Source organism: Panthera onca, chromosome C1 (genome assembly GCF_046562875.1).
Source record: "Panthera onca isolate mPanOnc1 chromosome C1, mPanOnc1 haplotype 2, whole genome shotgun sequence".
Lineage (NCBI taxonomy): Eukaryota > Metazoa > Chordata > Mammalia > Carnivora > Felidae > Panthera > Panthera onca.
The window spans coordinates 34,166,345-34,191,723 of record NC_138346.1 but is presented as its reverse complement, the minus strand read 5'-3'; the positions used below and the strand labels follow the sequence as shown (position 1 = coordinate 34,191,723).

At 37.8% G+C, this 25,379-nt stretch overlaps 1 protein-coding gene across 7 annotated transcripts in view; it reads right to left on the bottom strand.

The window, feature by feature from the left end:
• The window catches only part of ALS2 (alsin Rho guanine nucleotide exchange factor ALS2), a 71,574-nt gene extending 48,054 nt beyond the window's left edge, over positions 1-23,520 (bottom strand). The window contains exons 1-6 of one of the 7 annotated variants that reach the window (XM_078451007.2): positions 23,313-23,510; positions 22,887-23,045; positions 9,607-9,689; positions 8,245-8,399; positions 4,198-5,114; positions 743-1,100 (exon numbers count right to left, since the gene is read on the bottom strand). In XM_078451007.2, coding sequence (XP_078307133.1) covers positions 743-1,100; positions 4,198-5,114; positions 8,245-8,399; positions 9,607-9,626 — 1,450 coding nt within the window. In that variant the 5' untranslated portion in view covers positions 9,627-9,689; positions 22,887-23,045; positions 23,313-23,510. Of the gene's footprint in view, positions 1-742; positions 1,101-4,197; positions 5,115-8,244; positions 8,400-9,606; positions 9,690-22,886 lie in introns of all 7 variants that reach the window. The other 6 variants (XM_078451008.2, XM_060622966.3, XM_060622962.3 and 3 more) reach the window with 6 other exon arrangements.
• Between the last annotated feature and the right edge of the window lie 1,859 nt (positions 23,521-25,379).

The window sequence follows — 25,379 nt, the reverse complement described above, 5'->3', positions numbered from 1 at the left end:
TCATACAGTATTTCTTTTTAGCTCTTTACAGAAAAAGTTTACCAACTCCTGGTGTAAACCCAATGCTCCTCAAACTTTAAGGTATACACTAGTCACCTGAGGATCTTGTTATAATGCATATTCTGATTCAACAAGTTTGAAGTTAAGTCTGAGATCCTACATTTCTAACAAATTCCTAGATGCTGCTGTTGTTTCTGGTGCAGGTCACATTTTGAGAAGCCAAAATCTAAATGACTGAGATTCCTGAACCAACTGAGAAACACTGAAGAACCAACTGCTTAACAGTCTTAATATTAGAAGTTTATTGCTAATTGTATCCGAAAATGAAATTTTCTCTTATTGAAGCCTAAAATTATTTCCACTTTTAGGTCAAATACAGTAAATCCCTACTTACCCAATGGCCACATCTGCACCTTCATCTGTCTGGACTATAGGCCCCAACTATGATATAAGGAGGCTATCGCTACATTCAAGAACAATAAAATAAGATTCCTAATAAGGTTCATAAGCAGAAGCAGACATCACACACAAAAAATTAGCTTCTATAGTTACTTCTAAAGCAGAGAAATATGTAACTTTCTTTTAAAACCACCTAAATACCAAAATGAAATAAATTCTGACATTTGAATATGTCAGCTTTAGCAATCTGGAAGGTTACTAATTTATTATAATATAGCACATGATGTCAGCAACATTTTGGATTTACCAAAAGTCAGTTTACAAAACGTGACTATTTCCTTACCTTGGGACAACAACCCAGGGAGGGAGAGTCTTCGGCTGCCTCCCTCTGATTCTTCTTCTCTGATATCCACAAGACTTGAACTTTTCTTTCCTTGCATTGATTCCTGCTTAACCTGTTCTTCTCTGCTATCTTTCAGACCTTCCGGGCCTATGGAACCACTGCCTGCCTGAGTTCCAGGTTCACAAGGGGCCGTACTATAGAAGTTCATAACTTTCTTAAGGGACAAGGCCCCGGCTTCATATGTAGCAGCCACTCTCACACCAACAGCAGATGCACAAGAGACTACTAGGCTGTTTAGGGCTGAGGTGCTTGTGGTTGGTGGGCTGTGAAGATTAGGAACTGCTTCTTCTACAAGAGGCTAAAATATACACACAAAAAAGTATATAAAAATATAATCCCTTATACAATCAGCAATCAGTATAAAGTTTAACCAAAACCATCCATATTTGCAAACATAAGACTCTAAAACAAAGGTCTCTTTATCTTCAACTTAAAGGTATCCCTTCTTGGTACTGGATTTAACTAACACATTATATGGATAGGAATACTCAAAATACAGCTCCTTATCAAAAGTACTTCCTTTTGTTTGAGTGTTGTGGTTTTCCATGCTATTCAAACGTAAGCCCCAGCTGCTTTAATAACATTGAGCACAGAAGCAGAGAGGGGAAGAAAGGTCTGGAAAACATAGCCTTTAATATGAGGTGCACTGTGACAGCCCTGGATATATAAGGGTGATAGGGTTAACAATACATAAAATAAATTTCAAAAATATTATTATTGATGAGTTTCAAGAAAATTTACACAGATTGCTACTAAGAAATACAGAAAAAAATACATTAAAAAAAAGCTTTTCCTAAAATGTTTTATAAATAGTAATTTAGATATAGCATATACAGGCAAAAAAAAAAAAAATGCTATACCTCTGACCTATCTGCCCCCCAACTTCTGTTCTTCAGTTCAAGTCTTTCTGCTGCCTCATGGATGTGTTATTTTCCATGATCCAGGACCTATCTAAGCTGACAGATTACTTTTGCTCTCACTATGATAGAGTAAATGTGGTAGGTTAATAATTAAACATTTGGGACCAATGTTCTTTGTGTTATTCACAGCTGTATTTGAAAGTCAAACTAAAGTTTTCTAATATCTTAGTAAAAGCTCAGTTGAAACTTACTCTGAACACCAGTTAAAACTTACTCAAGCACCATTGTTTACTTAAAGGAAAGTCATTAAACACACAAAAAAGCTTTTGGCTTGTCAGCATAGCTCACAATGAAAAATTTCCCTCTTACGCTGTCAGAAGGTCCCAAAGGGCATATATACACATTCCTCAATTAGTCCTAAATTGAAAGCCAAACACAAACAAAATTTTTAACATCAACTTATGATTCTCTTAAAGGAAATAATTCCTGTTGCCTGCACAGTACCTTAGGTACTCAATACATTTTGCTGAATTAAATACTAAATTCAGAGGAGCAAAGGACTCTTTAAAATAGTCAACAAAATAAACAAATAGACCATATCAAGCAAAAGGTAAATACAAAGCCTATTAATCCCTTGGTGATACAGTTCCCTGATAACTTGCTGAGAAGAACTAAGGTCACTATTTTTACCCTTTGTGTATGAAGGATCGTAAGAGAAACAATGATGGTATTTAGATGACTATCATAGGGGGTTCTTACCAACAGACCAAGGAAAGTCTACCTTCAATCAACTTTATTGTTCTTACTGGCTCCTCTACTTATATTTAGCAACACATAAAATAAATAAATCAACAAAACAAAAATACATAGCCAGTAATTTTGATGAAAGACATAATTTTAGGAGTCCTGGTCAATCAATAAAATTCAATTGTGAGATATATGCTTCAATGCCAAATATGATTTATTTCACAAAAATGAGATAGTCTTTTGGTTACATCTGGCCATGGGAGAAAAAACCTGTCCTAGCTGTATGATTGCGATACTATTTACAAAAACTGAATTAAATTTAGTATAAACAGACATTGCCAAAATTAGCATAGGCTACAAAAAATTTACATATTTAACAAAATATATCCAAAGGAAAATGCAATTTCAATAATAATAAAATAAACTGTATACAATTAACTTTTAATGTCAAATTTAATAAATTAGCAGAACGACTTCTAAAAAGTCAAAGTCCAAATTTTTTATAAGCATGTTCAAGTCTAAGAATGTTTCTGTTTAGATTTTAATAATACCTTTCTCTAAACAGCTTAATTAAAAAAAAAAATCGATATCCACAAGATTCAATGAGTAAACTGTGAAATAAAAACTATTTCTAAAAATACCTCTAAGCCATGTTCTTATCCTGACAGAGTAAAGAACACGAATAAACAATCAAGAGGTATGTGTGGTTTCAAAAACCTGAATAAACACCACAGGACAGTTCTTTTATGATTAGAGGTTTCTGTTTTGTTTCATTTTCTTAGAGTTTTGGTAAAAGCAAACCTGAAAGGCTTACACAAAGAGTAAAAAACAAATTATCCTTTTAAAACAATTTGGTTTAATCAGGGAGACTAAAATGTTACTGTATGCTACTGGTAAATAGCTTTCCTCCATTTATAAGTTTTCAAAATGACAGTAGTTTAAATAAGATGAAGAAAATTTTAATGCCCTGTCCCACAACAAAGCCCAGTAAACTGAAAAAAATCCAAACAATATTTAATGCCAGGAGGTTTTAAGTTTGCCTACAACTGAGGGATCTACCACATAGTAATCTTCCCTAATAAAAAAGAAAAGGACTTCTCTCTACAGAATCTGGAGTTAATACAGTACAGGTGAGATGAATCTTTGTTAATATATAGTTATACTAAAAGTATTCAGAGGGGCACCTGGGTGGCTCAGTCGGTTGAGCATCCGACTTTGGCTCAGGCCATGATCTCTCGGTCCGTGACTTCGAGCCCCACGTTGGGCTCTGTGCTCTGTGCTGACAGCTCGGAGCCTGGAGCCTGGAGCCTGGAGCCTGGAGCCTGGAGCCTGTTTCGGATTCTGTGTCTCCCTCCCTCTCTCTCTCTCTCTCTCTCTGACCCTCCCCCATTCATGCTCTGTCTCTGTCCCAAAAATAAATAAACGTTAAAAAAAAAAATTTTAAGTATCCAGAAAAAACAAAACCAAAAACAGTGCCCAGGAGCCCACCAAAATTCAGTATATTTAGCCATGGGAGAAGAAGTACTAGAAAAAAATAAATGAAATTTTGCTACTTATAAAAGAAGCCCAGCATGATATCTTTCAATATCTTAAAGGGCAGAATTTGAATATAAAAAGTAATTCTGAATTAATCCAGGTTTTTCCTTATTTAGGATTGCATGATAAAACAGATTTATAGTCAAACTCAAGCCTTAAGCATTTTAAAGTTGCCAAAAAACAAAGAAACAAACAAAACTTCAGATGGTTTAACTCCAGAAATGCCTTTATATTACAAAATTTAGCAGGTACCTGAGATGGCATTGGCTTTTCGCCGTTCTCTGAGTTCTCTCTTACTGAACGATCTGACAGTGTTTGCACGTATTCATTTACTGCTTGAGTATCAGGGTACGATGGTGTATTTCTGGCAGAAGAAATTTCAGTTGTTCCCATGATGTCTTGTTGGGAGGAAATGGCATCACCTCTCGTGGCGTCGGTAGCAACAGGCACATCATTTTCTACAAGCGTATTCTCAAATACTTCTCCCTGGTTGTCCAGGGTTTCAGTGGAGGGGCTGATGGCAGTGCTGGCCTGGTTTTCTACCTGGGATTCTGAGAGCGTCACACCTAATGGGCAACAATGACTATCTGATATAATCACATGGTCTTCTTTGTCAGTCATAGTAATTAAGAGTTGGCTGCACTGGTTGCATCTTTCTGGGACTGGCTTTAGATCCTGGGAAGGGAGGCACTGTACAAGCGCTAAGCTGTGGAACGCACCACAGGCAACTTGTAGCACCACTCGCCCGGCAAGATGTTCCACCTTTTGTGGCTTTGTCACCGGGAAGGTGGTGGTAATGAGACCCAACTGACAACCGGTACCCCATGCCCAAATCTCTCTGCTTATTGACAATGCCAGAGTGTGCTCCTCACCACATGCCAGCTGCAAAATCCTGACTGCTAGCAAAGAACTGGTCTCAGAATCAGAAATGCTGACAGGATTTGGTTCTGGAACATACTGCTGGTTAGCCACAGCACACTGGCCTGCAGAGTTCTCCCCCCACATGTACACTACGCCACTTTCTGTCACTGCTCCATTGTGGAAACTCCCTGATGCCACAGTAACAACATATTGCCCGACCAGGGCATTTTCTAGAATGGGGTTACTCGGACAAATCTCTGCTGGTTCACTTCTCCAGGGAAGAGTCCCAAAGCTGTAGACCTCACCATCTGAAGGTTACAAAAAAAAAAAAAAAAAAAAAAAAAAAGGAAGGAGTTAGTGAATTAACTAGAAATTTTATCAGCAAACTTCTGGCCCCTCTAGGTTTAACAAAATAGGGTTGTTGCTGATTTTTTTTTTTTTAATTTTCAAAAGCACAGTTGTAGAGAATTTGGTTCAAGCATAGAATATTCCACAGGTATTCATCTTCTAACAAATATCACCTTGTAACATTCTGAAAAATAATGAGAATTCTACCAACTGGAGGAGGCTACTTTCAAATGAAAATGAAGGGTTATTATTCCTTTCCTTCAGCCTCATCCTACAAAGTCCTAGAATGGATCCACTATAAGTGGCTACCATTGTAGGCTATTACAGGAGCAGTTTCCAAGTGTTCAAAGACAAAATAATGACCATGATAAGATAAAATGAGCAGAGAATAAAATAGATACATTCACTAACATCTAAAACATTCACTACTATTTGAATAGGTCAGAGCAGCAGAAAATTATGCAGTAGAATAAAAATACTAGAGGTTTATTTTGGCCAAAATTAAGAAATCAGCTTTATACTTCCAGGTCATAAGAAAGCACCAGTGTTAACAAGACATGGTTGTCTTCATGTCGTGTAGAATACCATGTATAATTTTAAATATTACACAGAATATACATTGTGTATGATATAGCATTTCTGAGGTGCCATTTGTTTAAAAAGCAAATCTTCACAACAAAACAAAACAAGCAAAAAATCCCCAATAAAACTATGATTAGCTAGCTTTAGAACAAAGGGCAACTGGCTGGCTTTAAAAGTCAAGTAAAGGGGCCCGTGAGTTGGGCACATGAATGATGAGGACTTGTTTCTGTCCAGGTGTGCTATCAAGTCATAATCTCTCTGAAGTATTGTGGTAGTTTAGGGGCATGTGCACATGACCTGTATTACCTAAAAAACTCAAATGGAAATAAAGACTTGGCCGTGGGTTTTGAAAAATACTAAGCCACGCCAACTATCCCTCCTTTTCCATATAACCATAGATTCATCCATTTTTTTTTTAATTAATAAGGAAATAATGAAATAAATTTATACGAGTTTGTTCCCCCACAAAACAGCAATTGAGCTGATGATGAATAAAATGCATTCTTTATCTTGGGCCTATTATACATGGCAAAAATAGCAAATATATTTATACACTCAAGTTAACTCACCAGAACATCTATGTAAGAAAGAACACAAAAGTGGCTAGAGGGAACACATGAGCTTTTATTAGGGAATTTCCAGTTTGGATAAAAAATACTGAGAAAATAAGCTCATTAATTAAGTTCTTTTAAACTTTTCTTCCCAAAAGATACAGCAATACACACTTGCAACAGTTCACCAACTCTTTCAATGATTATCATTCCACTAGAACGAGAAATAGTGCACAGAAATATTTGTATCCTCCCTTTTTTCTACCTGGAGTACCTCAAAAATAGTGATTTAATGAAGTGTCCTCACTGAATTATGAGCTAATAGTCAAACTGAATAGAGACAAAGCAGCTTGAAAATTTCCAGCATTCCATGAGTACCATTTTCTCATCTGGAAAAGATACCACTAGAGATCTTTTTCCCATTTCAAACTACACACTTATGTGAGATGAGATCTTTTTTGGAACTTTGACACTTAAGACTAGGACACTGCTTAAACATGAACAATGATAGGCAATTTATATTTTTTAGATGTTTTCCCTCTGTTGTCCCACTTTTAGGTATGATTCTAGAGGTTTAAAGATCACGTTCATAAAGGATTCCTAAATCTCTTACCGAAGAGTTAATAAAACAAGAGAATTCTACTTGCACATGCTTGAGAACTGTGTATTTTGAAGCCCCTATAGTAGGTATTGAAAACAGTTCATTTTTTTACAATAAGGCTTTTTCCAAATTCTGGCCTAATAATAATATTCTTATTGTATATCATTACAATGAAAGTGATATAATTAAAAATAGGCTAGGGGTGCCAGGGTGGCTCAGTCGGTTAAGTGTCCGACTTTGGCTCAGGTCATGATCTCATGGCTTGTGGGTTTGAGCCCCACATCAGACTCCGTGCTGACAGCTCAGAGCCTGGAGCCTGCTCGGGATTCTGTGTCTCCCTCTCTCTCTGCTCCTCCCGCATTCACGCTGTCTCTGTCTCTCAAAAATAAATTAAAAAGTTAAAAAAAAGAAAAAAAGAGGCTAGAAAGAATTCCATGTGTATCCCATAAAATTACCAAGGTCAGATTTAAGCTTTATTTCTTAGAATTTGTTTTCCCTTAGTTCCTACAATGAAAATATCAAAACATTATCAACTAGTTAATAAATGCTTATGGAACAGAAATTTATAAATTAGTTGATGGCAGTCCCAGCTCAAACCAAATTTGCCATGATTGAGTTGGTAAACTGCTATCAAAATTAAAGGCAACTCTATAAACTATAACCTATGCTTCTATCTCTTATAGATTTATTTTATTACATGTTTTTATGAGCTGCTGTTTATGTCTAAGAAAAACTGTACTGAGACAAGACAGCCAAGCAGCTTAAAAAGAGGCTTTGGAATCAGACTCTCTGAATTCCAATCCTGACTCTGACACTCCAATAGCTGTGTGGGCTTGTGGAAATTATTTAACCTCCCTAACCTTCAACTTCCTCATCTGCGAAGTGAGGACAACAACACTAGCTACCTCATAAGGTGGTTGTGTGAAAACTCAATCAGGTAAGACACATAAAGTGCTCAGTACAGTGCCTGGCACGCATCACTGTTTAATAAACGTTAGCTATTATTAGCATTATCATTCTGACACATTTAATGAACAAAGGTCCAACAAAAGAGTTTCTGAATGTTTCAAAAGTTAATTTTTCATGTACTTATTGCTATAAAATTTACAAACTATAATTCTCCCTTTTATTCTAGTTACAATGTATCTCAAATTTAAGAACTACTCTGATTTCTGATAAAGGAAGTAAGGACATGTTTTGAAAACAAAAAACGTCTAAGCCCCAACGAACTTCATTAAGAATTCCTGGTATCCAGTAACTCCCTTACCTGACCCAGGTATTGTCCAGTAACTCCCTTACACACCCAGGTATTGTTAGCATTTCAGTTAGAATTTGTTAAGCCACACTTTTCAATACCTTCAGTCAGAAGAACTCCATGTTTCACTCCCAGGGCTGCTTGAAGAACAGTCTTTCCTCCCCAGCCTGGCAATCTCTCTGGTGCTAAAGAACAGGATCCTGCCTGCCAGACATGGACCAGGCCTCTTTCTTTGGATCCTTCTGCCTCTACTGAGCTACAAACATTAAGAAAAACCACTTAATTGTTCCTGTAATTAAAACTGTATTTTGGGGGGATATTTCATTAGATCTGTACCTTTTACCAGCACAGGTGACTGGGTCAGATGGTTTAGCAACTATTTAATGCTTTGCTTAGGACACAGGGGCAGAAATAAAACAACTGTTTACATAAAACGCTTGAGGACAATCTAAACCCACAAATTACTTAACTGTATCTAAGGAGCAAACAAAATCTGGGCTATTTTTTGAAGTTTTAGATTTAATAGCACAAAATTTAAAGATTCTAACTTCTCAATATATTAAGTCCTTGTTTAGATAGTAAAGTTACAGCATGTCCCAAGTTGGAGTCTTATTTTAAAATTTTAGTTTTTAATGTACTAAAAAGTATCTGGTAAGAAGGAACAGTGATCCATATTTTACGTTACACTGAGTAAGCTCTATAATTGCTATTTGAATTTTTAAGAATCAAATTTATACCAGCAACAGTAAAACTCTGCGTGCTTTACTCATGTTTTAGCCAAAGAATTCTATCCATGTGATGACTCTAGTGCAAAGAACATAAAACACACAACTTCATAATAACAACCATACTATAATTGCCTCCCCTTCTAAGAAAGAGGCGTAATAAAATACCCTACATTTCCTTTACACCAAGTTTCCCTGTCTTGCCACTGATGATACTTTTTCATTTTCTTTTTTTCTAGAACACTAGTGCCAATTTTTTAATGAGGCACAGAAACTTTTGTGGTTTTATTTATTTTATAATACCTAGGGATTTCTCTATTTTTGCTAGGTAATATTCCTCTAAATTATGATTAGGCATAACCATGGTTTTATGAAAGGAAAGCTGCAAACTTAATCCTCCTTTTTAAATATCATCCATGACTAGTTTTCTAGGGATAGAAGATGATTAAAATTAATAAGGCTTTGTCTGAAGATCTAAAATTGTGGGAAAAAATGGCTTCAAAAGCTTTAAGATGATGAAGACACCTCGTGTCTTTTTATAAGCATAAGAAACTAGCAACAAAGCTGATCATTAATCAGCTTTATTTTAGTATCTTTCTCTCTTTACCAATCAACACAAATGTCACTATTCCTACTTATTAACCACGAACAAGAAATTAAACTGAAGAGAAGCTACACATATGTAGAATCGTTTGCGTTTTCCTAGAAGGATAAGGGAGAAGGAAAAAATGGTTTTACCTTCTCTTCTTTGAGTCCATCGGTCAGGGGCAGCAGCACTCCATCACCAAATCATTTCTTTTTTGCAAAAGGCATATAAAGACCTAAATGGCAAAATACAGGTAAGCACAAAGAGCAATGAAAGAATATTTTGCTACTTCATTTCTCAGATTTAAAAAAAAAAAAAAAAAAAAAAAGGACAGCCCTCTAACAAGTGCACATTCACTGGGCAATAAATATGCAGTGAAACTATTTCAACTATTTCATATCCCGCCTGCCAAAGTTGAATATCTAGACTGAGCCTGCCCACTGAGCTTATAAAAATGCCTATTGACCACCAAATATAATGTCAAAGGAAGAAAAGACTACCTACGATTAAGATGTACTTTGTCAGGCAACAGGTTTTGGCTTTTAGTATAAAGAAGGAAGTTCAATCTGAAAACTCAGTGTTAAATATTCATTTCATATACATTAAGGTTACTTTTAAAATGCTTCTGGAACACATGAACATGTCAATACCAATTGGGAAAGAATTTCTAAAATCTCTTCAGTAATGTTTCAGACTCAGGTAGTTTTAATTTACATTTTTCAGCAATGCACACACACACACACAAAAAATCACACCATTAAAATTAGTATCTTTTCTATTTATTGGAACTAGCAGTATTTTCCACATATCAACCTCCATTCAAAACCACAGTCCAAAGGGCTGGAAGAAAGAAATTTGGATTTTAAAATATGTTTCAGGGGCACCTGGGTGGCTTAGTCGCTCAAGCATCTAACTCCTAATTTCAGGTCAGGTCATGATCTCAAGGTTCATGAGTTCAAGCCCCACATGGGGCTCTGCACTGGTGGTGCAGAGCCTGCTTGAGATTCTCTCACTCTCCCTCTCTCTCTACCCCACCTTTGTTTGCTCTCTATCAAAATAAATTAATTAATTAAAAAAATAAAATAGCTGTTTCAAAATCCGCCATTTAATAGTAAAGAGCTATATGAAAATTATGGCACGAATATCATGACCCATCAGTTTAGAAACTCATTGTTTAATGAAGAGACAGAAAATAAACAAGCAGACAAAAATGCTCAAAGCATTCAACTAAAAATTCACATTTTTAAGGGCACCAAAAAAATCATGAAAATATAGGCAATGATGTTTTATTTGTGAGAACCATAAAAATACTCGGGCCAAATGTATGGTTTTTCTGCAAAGGATATGGCATGGTCACTGTAGTCTGAAAACAGCCCACACCAGCAGGAGTGATGTAAGAGCCATCTGTTTACTCCAGGTTGCCTGTGAATTCTTACCGTTTACCATCTGTATATCTGGAGGAAATTACTCTCTACCTAATGCTTATTTTAGAAAGATGGTGAATCATTCAAAGTTGGATGAAGGGTACCATGTAAACAGAACATGTACCTGAATAGATTTAATAAATGCTATTAATTTAATAAATATGATGATTAAGTGGTACTATGCCTTGTGTGTGATGATGATTAGCTTTTACTAAAATGTACAGTTCACGGTTTACAGAGAAATTCTGAAGACAGATCTAACCTGTGCTTATCTGTCAGAGATCAAGGAGTAACTAACTGCTCCCTTGATTAAAGTTAAACAGTACCAGGTAAAAAGCAGAGAACTCCTCTGGGAGGGTGTGGAAGTGCACAAGCACACTTTGCCTCCCATCACTGATTCACTGGATGTAAAGTGGATTTTATCCTACTACCTGACAATCAAAAATGTTGAGAACCTTTTAGCGAAGTGAATAAAACAGTCAACCTTTTTCCTCTTTTAGTGCCACATTTTTTGAATACAAAGATTTCTTAATGTGGTTTTCATCTTATGCCATATTTTTTTTTTACCACCACACATTTTTTTCAAATCCAAATGGAATTAAAACCACAGAAACTGTTCTGAAACTTTCATTATAGTAAATAACTATAAATACTAGACAATATAAATACTATATATGCTACAGAATAATGGCTCCCAAAGATGTCCACATCCTAATGCCCAGACCTGTGAATAAGTTAGGTTAAGGGCAAAGGGGAATTAAGGTTGCTAATCAGCTGACCTTAAGAGAGGGAGATTACCCTGGTTATCTGCGTGGTTATCACAAACATCCTTAAAAGTGGAAGAGGGAGACAAAAGGAGAAAGAGAGAGAGAAAGAGAGTTGATGAAGGAAACATGTCAGAGATTCTTCACTGCTGGCTTTGAAGAAGGGAAGGTGGGGAGCATAAGCCAAAGAATGGGGGTGGCCTCTAGAAGCTGGAAAAGGCAAGGAAACAGATTCTCTCCATGAGCCCCCAGAAAAGAAAGCAGCCCTGCTGACACCTTGATTTTAGCCCAGCAAGACTGGTGTTACACTTTTAACCTAAGGAGTTGCAAAATAATAAGTCTGTGTTATTTTAAGCCACTAGATTAGTAGCAATTTGTTAAATAAACAGAAAGCTAGCCAATATACTATTTTGTACACATCTTCCTAGATTAGTATTTATAAATCTATCTCACTTTGTTTTAATGGTATTTATTATGTTTGACTTACAAGAAGACAGGTCTGCCTAAGTCTCAAAGACAGCAAAGGGAAAAAGAAATGACTGCTAAGGAAACATAACTAAAAAAAATATTGCAGATAAATGTGGGAAGCTTATGTTATAAAGTTTTACCTTACATACTTAAATTTATATTTAATGGCATTTAGTGGCATTTACCAACTCTATTTAATCTAACATTCTTTCTCAACTGTGTATCCATATAGAGAAAGTAAACCCAAAATTTTTGTTTTTCTAATATTTTTATGATCCCCAATCCAGGAAATCTTTAAGATTTGCCTCAAGCATTCAAATCGCATTTAGATTTTTGTATCCTCTTTCATTGCTTCACATTTTTAATCGTTACAAAATTGTCTAATCATGGGGCTTCTTCTGGGGATATATCTTACCATGTGAATTTTAAGGTTCTCATTCTACATTCCTTTGAGGAACAGAATCCCTAAACTCTGCTACTTTTCTATTATAGTAACTTTCCTTCATAGGTCTTTATTATATTAAACCAGCTCTGTGTTTGGGCGCCTGGGTGGTTCAGTCAGTTAAGTGTCCGACTTCAGCTCAGGTCATGATCTCATGGGTCGTGGGTTCAAGCCCTGCATTAGGCTCTGTGCTGATAGTGCAGAGCCTGGAGCCTGTTTCAGATTCTGTCTCCCTCTCTCTCTCTGCCCCTCCCCCGCTCACACTCTGTTTCTCTCGCTCGCTCGCTCTCAAAAAGTAAATAAACATTAAAAAAAAAAGAAACTGTGTGTTGTACAGTCAAAAATCCAGGGTCCTCTTTTGCCTTGCACAGCCTTTCCAGAGATCAAAGTCACCTGTAAAATGAGCAAAAGAGACTCTAGCATTCCCTCCAGCTATTAAGTTCTATGAATTACACTACAAAACCAGATTCATTTAAAATTTTTTTTAATGTTTATTTATTCTTGAGAGAGAGACAGAGTACGAACAGGGGAAGAGTAGAGAGAAAGGGAGACACGGAATCCTGAAGCAGGCTCCAGGGTCTGAGCTGTCAGCACAGAGCCCCACGTGGGGCTCAAACTCACGAACTGCGAGATCATGACCTGAGCTGAAATCCAGAGCCAGACACTTAACTGACTGAGGTCACCCAGGTGCCACTAGAAACCTGTAATCTAAAACAACTATCATTTTTGGTGAGAGTCCGCAACTTTTAACTATTTTATACTTCCTTTAGTTTCTTTTATGTACTTTTAACATCAACTTCATCTTGAAGAGTATACTGGAAAGCTGCGTTGCTTACAAGACCTTCTATAAGTGCTTTAACTATGTATTCTAATGGTGATGATTTACATTTGTCTCAAAAGTTTTAAGTCTATTTTATGGTAAACATACTTGCATATAGTGCCCAGATTAATTTTGCAGGGAGTAGCCTGCCTGCAAACACTCACCTGGCTCATCTTCTCACTGGAAGAAGGAAGCCTGAGCGCTTTTAATTTCATAAAAGGCTGCCAACTTGGTAAAAGAGAAAACAGTAAACAAATGAGAGGTCCTTTGTCCTAGAACAACTACGACTTGGTAATATATTAGACGTAAGTGGAGGATAAAGGAGAAGGAGGTATCAAAAATGATTTCTAGGTTCTGCCTTGAACAACTGTGTGTTGGCGGTATCATTTGCCAAAACGGGAAAAGTAAAAAAGATAGGAGTCTGAAGAAGTTTTTTTTTTATGTTCAAGATGGCAGTGAGAAATACTAGAGTACCTATGAAGAGCAGCTGAATATGTGAGTATGGAGTTCAGAAAAAAGGTCTCAGCTATTGATATAAACTTGGGAAGGCATATAGATAATATGTGAAATCAAAGCAATGGATAACAACATCACTGGGTGTGTAATAGGAGAAAGGAAAGGGACAGGACCAACCTGTAAGGAGCTTCTGCATCTACAGATTGGATAGGATGAGGAACTAGCAATGACAACTGAGTGAGAAGTGATCTGAAAGGTGGAAGAAGCATGAGTCTGTGGGCACATAAAAGCAAAGGAGAGTGTTTCCAGGAGGAAGGCCTGGTCGATTAGGTCAATGCAGCTGGGGTCTCAGGTTAAGAACAAAAATCTGTCCAGTGGATATGCCAACACAGATATCACTGTTGAGCATGGTCAAAGTTTCAGTGGTGGCAGGGGACTGAAAACCAGATTGGAGTAGGCTGACTATAAATGGGGGGTGAGAACAAGAAAATTAAGTTCATATAAAGAATTCTTTTGAAAAACTCTGTTGAAATGACAGAAATAGAGCAGAAGCTGGAGAAGAATGTGAAGATAAAGGGTGTTTCCTGTATGTGTATGGTTGGGGAGGTGAGAGACAGCTGAACATGTTTGCATTGACAATGACACCAATCCCAGATTCAAGAGGACAGAGGGCAGAACCAAAGTCCTGGACAAAATGAAAAGGATGACATCCAGAACACGTTTTGGGACTGATCTTTCACAAGAGGAAGGGCTGACATTTTAATAAGAAAGGAAACAGATATAGATTATAGATACACATATATTTAACAGATACAGACAGGATTACAGATTCAGTGTTGAGAGAAAAAGCATGTGTAAGTGAGTAGGACTTCCCAGTATATGTGTGCTATCTATTCTAATCTCATTCCCGGCTCCAGTCATTCCGTTTCTTTATTTTATCTTGCCATACTATACATTTTCATATACCGCATTAAATCCTTTTAGAAACAAGGCAGAATACAAATTTTAAAAAAATTAATGTGGAACAGAAATGTGCTAGTGGACTATTCTCTCAAATGCAAAGAGAAAATTAAAATCATGTAGGATTCTATTTATTCATCTCTAATAAACTTTATTCTCTGGATAAAGTCCTCTTCCCTTAATGATTTAGTGAAAGATAAATTTATGAGTCATAAGCATATTAACTCTCAAATGCTAAAATTTCAACAACACCACATGTATTTTTTTCATCTATTATGTTCCAGGTATGCCAGTCTAAAATTTCTATGAAAGCCAAAAATATCTTATTCTCTAGGATAGCCCAGCTACTTAACATAGTCCTGATGTATAATACTGTTGGTACTCAATAAATATTTGTAGATAGATTAGGCCCACATAAATAAAGGAGTTCCTGTCCTTAAGGAGTTTACATGCTATCATGTTCTGTCTTTCTGACAAGAATGATGGCTCTCTATATGGACAGCACCCTGAAAGCATAAAAAAAGCAGCAAAGTTGAGCACTTTCAGTCTTATCCTCATATCTCACTTACTGGTTTAAAATAGGTATATTGATTAAAACTATTGCAATAACTGTAACTACAAGAGTAATGATACTTGGAGATTAGAATAATAAGACATTAAGATAGAAAGACAATAAATAATAGAGTGGTAAACTGTATCATAATGCCCTGAAAGAAACTTGGACATACACTGAATGCAAAATAAAATTACTACAGATTTCATGCATTTACACTTTCTTTTTAAAGTTTGAATTGGCTGCATTTTATTAAAATGTAGTAAACCACAGTTTACATTTGTGGATGCAGTAAACAATACTTTTAAGACACTATGGCATTGCACACATGGTTATTGTTGAATAAATATTTTCTTTTAGAGACTCAGTCAATATATTGACACATGGATCAAGGCAACTTTTGACTCAAACACCTGACTTACAACTAATCTATACACCAACAACTGCTACTTCCTGGATATACTACCATCAAAGCCTTTACCATCCACTAATGAAGGTTGAGGAACACTCATCTTGCACTGCAGCCTTGACAAACCAATCACCAAAGGATGAGGCCACTTCAAAACCCAGCTCTCCCAGCCCTAACTGGAAAGCAATGCCTGATACCACTATGGGAGCTGACTAGCCCCTTAAATACTGACCCAGAGTTCAAGAATCCAGTAAGTTAATGCAGTGAATAAAGTCAGTCAGTAGGCTAGCCTAGAAAGTACTTATTATCTATAATGTTGTTACTAATGGAATAATCCCCCCCCCCAAAATCATTGATTTAAAATATATTATAAACTCCTGAGAGGTCAGAAACTATGACTTATTCATTGGTACATTCTCGTATCCATAGTAATCACTAGGTACAAACAGGCTACATTTAAGTGAGTACTCCGTGAAAGATAGCACTTTGTCTTAAATTCCAATCCATGGGTTTCCAAATGATGTAGAAGATTTCCAGTACCTGTAATAAAAGTCAGTATCATACATAAAAGTAAAGTGTCTAATTACACAGTAGAAACTCATAATTTGCTAATGGTATTCCCTAACAATTAAGATCCTTTTATTTCATGTCAGTTCACAAATGTTATATAACCCAGGAATGAACAGCCTCTTTCTCCTTAGTACATGGAGACACTTTTTGGTGCCATCAGGGACACTTAAGATTCATAGTCTTTTTTATGGCCTGCTTATTTTCACCCTATAAAGTACTAACACTGCACTCTACTGATTGTGAAAATCCTCTAAAATGGATATTACCCATGGGGGCGGGGGGAGGTTGTGTTTAAACTTGGTAAAATAAATGCCTAGTGATGCCCACCTAGCTCCATTTTGTATCCAATGCAAATTTTTTTTAAGGTAAATTTTTCCAGATAAATAAAATAAAACATTTTGATGGGTAGTACAATACTAGGAATTGAATCAGGGATATACAAATCAAAGCCATATTGAGATACCACCTCACACCAGTCACAGTGGCTAAAATGAACAACTCAGGAAACAACAGATGTTGGCAAGGATGTGGAGAAACGGGAACCCTTGTGCACTGTTGGTGGGAATGCAAACTGGGGCAGCCACCCTGGAAAACAGTGTGGAGGTTCCTCAAAAAATTAAAAATAGAACTACCCTATGACCCAGTAATAGCAGTACTAGGAATTTATCCAAAGGATACAGGAGTGCTGACTCATAGGGGCACATGGACCCCAATGCTTATCACAGTGCTTTCAACAATAGCCAAATTATGGAAAGAAGCTAAATGTCCATCAACTGATGAATGGATGAAGAAGATGTGGTTTGTATGTACAATGGAATACTACTTGGCAATGAGAAAGAATGAAACCTTGCCATTTGCAACAACATGGATGGAACTGAAGGGTATTATGCTAAATGAAATAAGTCAGAGAAAGATACCATATGCTTTCACTCATATGGGGAATTTGAGAAACTTAACAGAAGACCATGGAAGAAGGGAAGGGGTTAAAAATAGTTTCAAACAGAGAGGGAGGCAAACATATGAGGCTCTTAAATACAGAGAACAAACTGAGGGTTGAAGGGGAGGCGGGGATGAGGGGAAATGGGTGATGATGACCATTGCGGAGGGCACCTGTTGGGAGGAGCACTGGGTTTTGTATGTAATCCATGAATCATGGGAATCTACTCCCGAAACCAAGAGCAAACTGTATACACTGTATGTTAGCTAACTTGACAATAAATTATATTTAGAAAAAAAAAAAAAATACCAGGAATTGAATTTCAAATTCTCAGGTACTGCAACAATTCGTGTCTGTTATTATATGATAGAATATAACTGCTGATACAAATTGTTTATTCCTTTAATATTTTGCCACTGTTCTTTCATTTAAATGGCCACAATTTTTTCTAAAAAAGGCAATATTACAGAAACACGGTTCAAAGCATGTTGGCTTATTTTATCAATCAATAACATCTAGAGCTTAAGGTAATCACAAGGCCACATAACTTGACAGGGAGTATACATGCCAAAAAACAGTGCTCTGGAGATATAGGTTTCACTTATTTTTAAAGAGCTAGCAACAGGTATTCTTGATCAGGAATGAAATATTTTTAACTCACAAGTTTAAACACTGAGGTTATACTAGGAACTGGCTATTAAATTTATTATTCACTACTCAAACCATTTAACGCATTCTCATCATGTTTACTTATTGATACCTATAAAGAGAGAATTAATTTTCTTTGAGCAATAACTAGACACCGCATTCACAGTATAAAATCAGTTTTACCACATTGTAATAAAATATAACCAACCCAAACTTTAAAAAGTGTTAATGACCACATGATATCTGTGGTAATTTTGCATCTGAGTCACTCTGATCAAATTCCTTTTAGGGTTTTATGATATAATCTGCTTCCCTATCCTTTCAGAGGTCATGATCAGTATATGCCTGCATTCCCCAAGAGTCTCTAGAATTTAAATTCCTCTGCAGCCTTATAAGAAGCAGTATTCCTCATCTTAAGAAAAGCATTTTCCCAGGGGCACAAGTCAAACAGGAAAATAAAATTGACTAAATAATTGGTCTTCTCTCCTTAGAAAAGCTTTACACGGTGGAACTACACTGACACATTCTTTCCCTATTGCAGAAAGAAAAGAATTATTTTTTCCAGAGTCAACTACTTTGAGACTAAAAAGTAAAATAAAACATACTGGAAGAAAGCCCTAATTACACATAAAAACTGTATTTTTAAAAAATGTTTTATTTATTTGAGGGGGTAAGGGGCAGAGAGAGAAGGAGAATCCCAAGCAGGCTCTGTGCTATCAGCGCAGAGCTGGACACAGGGATTGATCTCACGAACCGTGAGATCATGACTTGAGCCAAAACCAAGAGCTGGACTCTTAACCAACTGAGCCATACAGGTACCCCAATAAAAACTGTATTTTTACAAAATTTCTCTTTAATTATATAGAATTTAAATTAAAATTTTTCAAGTGCTAGTTTCACAAACTGTGTGTGTGTGTGTGTGTGTGTGTGTGTGTGTGTGTGTTCCAATAAAACTTTATTTACAAAAACTGGCCACCAGTCCAGGGATGGTACAAACTGTAAATCATACACAAATCTGTAAAAAAATGAGCAAATCCATGTACCTACCCATCACTCAGTTTTAACATATATTAACGTATTTTTATATTCAAAATGCTTCAGCTGTTTTTAAAATAGAAGGAAAAGTTACACAGATTTCTGAAAGAGCACCACCCAAACCTATCTCCCAGAGTTAGCCACTATTCCTAAACTTAATGTGTCTCATTTCCATATACGGTCTTATACTTTCATGTACTTTCATTAGATACATATGTATCAATATATACCAATGTAAGCTATACTGTTTTAAAACTACATAAATGCCAGGTGCCTGAGTGGCTCAGTTGTTGAGCATCTGACTCTTGATTTCAGCTGGGGTCATGATCTCATGGTTGGTTCCTGAGAATAGGACCAGAGTTGGGCTCTGTGCTGACAGTGTGGAGCCTGCTTAGGATTCTTTCTTCCTTTCTCTCTCTCTCTCTCTCTCTCTCTCCCTCTCTCTCTCTCTCCCCCTCTCTCCCCCACCCCCCACTTCCAGCGCATGCGAGCATGCACATGTTCTCTCACAAAAATAAACTTAAAAAAAAAAGAAAAAAGAAAAAAAAAACTACATAAATGCATATCATATACATCCTTTAGCAACTTGCTTCTTCACTATTATACACTTGTGATATATCCACATTAATAAGTATACATCATTTTTACTAAGGGATAGTATTTCATTGTATTAATAAACCACAGTTTATCCCTTTCCCACTAAAGTGCAGCTGGATTATTTTACTTTATTGCTATTTTAAGAGCTGCTATTATCATCTTTGTTACATATTTGCTTGGGCAATTGTCCTAAGTTTAGTTAAGAATTCAGCTCAACAAAAATTTAAGTTGTGGAAGAACCCTGGAATGAAAGTTACCCACCCAGATGCCATTATTGGGTCTAACCCCCACCTTCCTAATAGGGAGTTCATGTGAAACAAAGAAATGCATGATGACTCAGAAGAAAAAAATCTTTGTATTTAATAATTTTTATAGTTTAAATATGTAATAAGGGAAGCATGAGTTGAATAATTTGTGGAATTAATGAGACTAAAGTTGATCTCTTTGAACATAATTCACTGGCAGCCAAGTGAAATTCTATGAAACAGACCCAGTCTTTTTCTCATGAGTTGAGAGAACTATATGTTTCCTTCAAAAAAAAAAAAAGTCTTTAATACATTAAAGAATAACTTTACAAGAGCCCAAACAAGGAGTAATTACCTGACTAATTTAAATATTTTTGTTCTACCCACTTGGATCAATTAGTTCAGCTACTTTACCAACTGTTCAGCTTATCTACCAATTGTGTGATGCAAGAAACATCAAGACATAAGGTAAAGACAGCACTATGACATACACAGAGGAATGAGTAAGAGATTGGTATAGGAAAATAAATGCAACACTAAAAAGAACCATGCCAGAATTTGTTACTATTTTATTTGTGGTTACCCTGGTGTATTTTCTTAAGGACTGATATCCTACAAAATCTACTACTTTCTTATCACTGATGACTGAATCATCTGGTGATCAATGGAGAAGAGTGACAAGAAAAAAAATTGCTTAAAAAAAAAACCAAAAAGCTCTACCAGAAAAATCTCTCATACAGTTGGACTATGTGCAAGGTTTAATTCCACAAAATTATAAAAAGGGCTAAATGATCTAAAAGTCATTAAAATCCTCACAGCACTCCTCTGAGTGTCTGAGAAAGGGGTTCAACCTCATACTACACAAAAACAGGCCTTCTTTTACACCATCTCAATAATCACCACTCTTTACCTTCCTTTGTGGTTGTTTTTTGTTTTTTTTTTTTTAACTCATACCTTACCTAGTGTCATGTTAATACAGGATTATAGAAGGTTTTTACAAGTCAGAAATATTCTTTGGAAACTCCTTTGGAATGGATGCAGCAATACTGCATCAAACCCATGTTTTTTAATAAAAAAAGTAGTTTAATAGTACTCTTTCCACCTACCCACACGAAACTGAAATCATGTCTTGGTGAAGTTTTTAACACACTCGTGTCTTTAACAGTCAAAATGACCAAAGATGTCTCAAATGATAACCTAAATTTTGAAAGGCTGCAATCTGGGCAGAAGGGATTCCAGTTCACATTGCTTGCATCTACTTAAGAAACAAGAGGCTTGCATGATGCAACTGAACCCTACCTCCCACCACCACCAAAATGAACCCATTTGGTACTTTATTTTCTTGATCATTATCTTTTCAAATGTTAATACTGTCAAACACCTTTGAATTATTCTTGCTACAACTATGAACCTTGAATATGCCAATACTAGTTATAGTTTGCAAACTAATAAATTTACTTTTTTTAAATGTTTATTTATTTTTGAGAGACAGAGAGAGTGTGAGCAGGGGAGGGGCAGAGAAAGAGGGAGACACAGAATCCAAAGCAGGATCCAGGCTCTGAGCTGCCAGCACAGAGCCCGACGCGGGGCTCGAACCCACAAACCGAGAAATCACGACCTGAGCCAAAGTCAGACTCTTAACTGACTGAGCCACCCAGGCGCCCCCTAAGTAACAAATTTAAACTAGGTATAGATTTCAAAAGCATCTCCTCCACATTAAAATACCCTTACTGAATACCAAAGTTATACAGAGCAACCAGAAATCGTATTTTCTGTAACTATAAGTCAATGTGTCATAAAATTATCTGGAAACCATCCCTTGAATTAAAAACTGAATTATAGGAGCGCCTGGGTGGCTCAGTCAGTTAAGTGTCCAACTTCAGCTCAGGTCATGATCTCAGGGTTAATGAGTTTGAGCCCCACATAGGGCTTGCTGCTGTCAGCACAGAGCCTGCTTCTGATCCTTTGTCTCCCTGTCTCTCTGCCCCTCCCTTTCTCTCTCCCTCTCTCTCTCCCTCTCTCAAAAATAAACAAACATTTAAAAACAAACAATAAATAAATAATAAAATAAATTAAAAAATAAAAAGTGAATTATAGTTTTTCTCTAAAAATATTCTGTGCTCTTTCCCACTTAGAAGAAAGTGAGCCAGTGTGGGTCATGAAATAGTGGAAGAAGAAATTATTATAAAAATAGGTAATTATGTACTGAATATTTACCAGTGCCAGACACTCTAACAGATATACACGGACCATTAAACGTAGAGATGCTATTATGAGGAAGGTACCTTAATTCTCAATTTAGAATTAAAGAAAATGATACAGAGAAGTAACTTTCCCCAAATCAAAGATATAAGTGGATATGATGTCAGGTATGCCCATATCCAAAGCCTAGGATCTTAACCACTATGCTTATATTATTGAGATTAAAATACTGCAATTTACTGTAAAAGCCAAATTTTTACTGCTTTAAATTGCTTAGTTAACTCATTAACTCAAAGGTCAAGTGGTCACTCCAAATCATTCATATTTATGATAAACTGGGGGAAAAACTGGGCCAATAACCTTACTGAATTTTGATACCTGTTCAGAATAAACACACATCACACAATTTTATTCTTTAAATCCTTAAAGAGCATTTACGGCCACGAACAAATCTAAAAGGCAATAGACTAAGGATCTGCGTTTGTGTTTAACAGTTATTTCCTTTTCCCTCCTAAACTAGAGAGAATACTGTTCTTGAATATGCCGCTTCAGCCAGTGTGTTTTTCTTCTTCCCTCATTATCAAAGCCCTAAGCAGGAGTACAACACTTCTGCCAACCTATAGCTGCTTGTCTCTAAAGTAGCCCTATTACCCAAAAGACCAACACCAGCGTCAGTACAACTTCCTAATGAGACCCTATGTTACTTTCCTGCTTTCGTTCCTTCAAAGAACTTCTCACCCTCTGATGGTTCACTTGACACGCCAAAGGACTTGCTTAAACTACTAATTTTTAATATCAGAGTCATTTTCATTTTCTGCAACCGCCCTCTCGAGCCACGGAAACCCTAGGTCCACCCCTCACCGAGATCTGCATCCTGGAGCAAACCCGTCTGGGACACTCACCGAGGTTCGAGGCCAGGGATTCCGGTGTACCTGCTAGGCGTCTGGAGTGGATAGTCAATAAATCCTCATGAATGAGTAAAGAAGGCAGCGTGGGTGGAAGCGGGAAGGGGGGGTCGTGAAACACTTTCGCGCCGCTGAGACCAATGCAGTGGCGCCCGTCTGAGGAGGGAGGTGGGGGGGCGAGTGAGAGAACCTGGGGCCGGGACAAGGGGCCGCCACGGGTGCTCCTGGGCGGGCAGGCGCCGTCGGTCGGACGCAGGCTTTTTGGAAGACGCGGGCGCCGTCTCTGTGAGTCACCAAGGGCGCTCCCGGGCCTCGGCCTGCGCCTTCGCCTCTCTCTGGGACCCCCGGCCTCCCGCACACAGGACAGCCCGGCCTATCAGCCCTGCGAAGCCAAGGGCCGAGCGGGGACTCACGCTCGCTCACCTGACGCTCCACCCGCAGCACCCCAGTCTGCATCCGGCGCGAGCTTCACAACCCAGCGGGTCCCTGAGATCAGCTGATTCACGAGGGGCGGGGCCTCCGTGAAAGGGCGGGGTTGCAGGGCGGCTAGCTTGGGTGAAGGTGCTCGGGGATTGCCGCTGAAAAATAGGTAGGGTTAGACGCCGACGGCGTCTGATAGCGATCAAAATTAGCCAAGAGGCCTTAGGCACTGTGGGTAAAGCCCTCAGGAGTACTGCCCCTCCCTTAGGACAGGGCGGAGCCACCAGTCCTTAAAAGCGCTTGGGCGATGATGTAACACGCAGTCGTCGGGTCCTAACTACCCGACCGCTTCCATGGTAACAGGTGGTGATGAGCGTGATTGGGAGCTGCAGACATTTTGCTGCCACTTCAAACGGCAAAAGTCAGATGATAAGTTTGCTACTCTTTACAGGGAAAATGTGAAAATATTTTCAAACTGCTTCCATGGACTATACACTAACAGTAGTTGTTTCCGCCACTACAGATGACGTCATCGCCACGCGGCGTCCACACTGTTATTTACTTGGTTGCAGCCCCGAAGGGTGAAGTGGGCTAGGAGGCAATGAATTGGTATCTTTTATGATTCCCCACAGGGTTCCCAGTGTACAGTCTGAGTAAAACTTGTTTGCGTGCTCAGCACACAGTTTCACGACAGTTTGCTTGTCGTAGCCACAGCCCCACCCCGACTCAGCTCGCAGCTGGCAAGTCCCCTCAGAAAGATTTTCCGGAGCTTGCCACCCTTGGTATGCAGTGGGTACGAACTCTGCTGTTAGGCAGAGTGCCATCGCTGGGCCTGCAAACCTGTATTCAGACCATCAGCGACGGATAATGCAGTCACCTTCTGAAGTTCCTGCATAAATGGGTCGATCACGTTCACCCTCAACTCAGTTGCTTCCTTGATCCTCCACCCACCCGCAAAATCGTTAGTCTGCAACAATTTAGACAACCTTGTCCACTCTTGTACCAGGGCTGAAAACAACGTAACCCTGAGAATTGGCAGCACTGCAAACCAAAGGTGTTCAACTTCAGTAGGGATTTCCCTGTAGCCCAGCAATCTTGCTAAACCTAAACAAATCCTTAACACATCGCTACTAGGAATTTCTTCTTTTCCCTTTGCCTTCCATTCCCGACCCCCCACAATGCTATCTGAGCTCTACCCACCCACCCCCTTTGGCAAACAGTTTTAAAAATAATTTAAAAACCGTCTCCTACGTTTCCGAGGAAATTGAGACTACTAGGGATGAACTTCCCTAAGCCCCACCAACCACTGTTACAAAACCTACCTACAGCCCTTACCTTCCTTTCCTTCTCCCTCTTTCTCTTTAGAAGAGACATTCTGTCCTGTCAAGATGTATCCCTCCACCTGAATTCAGGATCCCTTCCAATCCCCTTAGAGATCTTGCCCCATTACTTATCCCTTCCTTTTTGTATATTTTCTTTTCTTTTTTTCCTTTTTTTATATTTTCACTCTCTGGTTTTCTTACCACTCTTTTTTTTTTTTTTTTTAAATTTTAGAGAGAGCATGCCAGCAGGGGAGGGGGCAGAGGGAGAGAGAGAGAGAGAGAGAAAGAATCTTAAGCCGGCTCCATGCTCTATCCCACCACCCTGGGATCATGACCTGAGCTGAAATCAAGGTAGCTCAGCTGACTGAACCACCCAGGCACCCCTCTCTTATTACTCTTATTTCTCACTGTATAAGCCTGTTCCTACCTATCACATTTTTAATGTCTTTTTCTTCTGTCCTTCTTTTGTTTGCAACCTACTTTTCTCCCTTTACCTTCTAACCTTCCAATCTTCCTCATCTCAGTCTGCAATCTCTACTTTTTCAGACCTACTGAAACCAGTAGTCACCTCCTAATTTTGGAATCTAGTGATACAGTCTCAGAATGGAGCCACTCTGCGGCTATTTAAAAGAAAGAGTAATCTATATGTATTGATATGGAATGGTCTGGAAGTTAGGTTGTTAAGATTAAAAAAAGGTAAATGCTGAGTCATGTTTATTGTAGTCCACCAATTGTGTGTTAGGTGTGT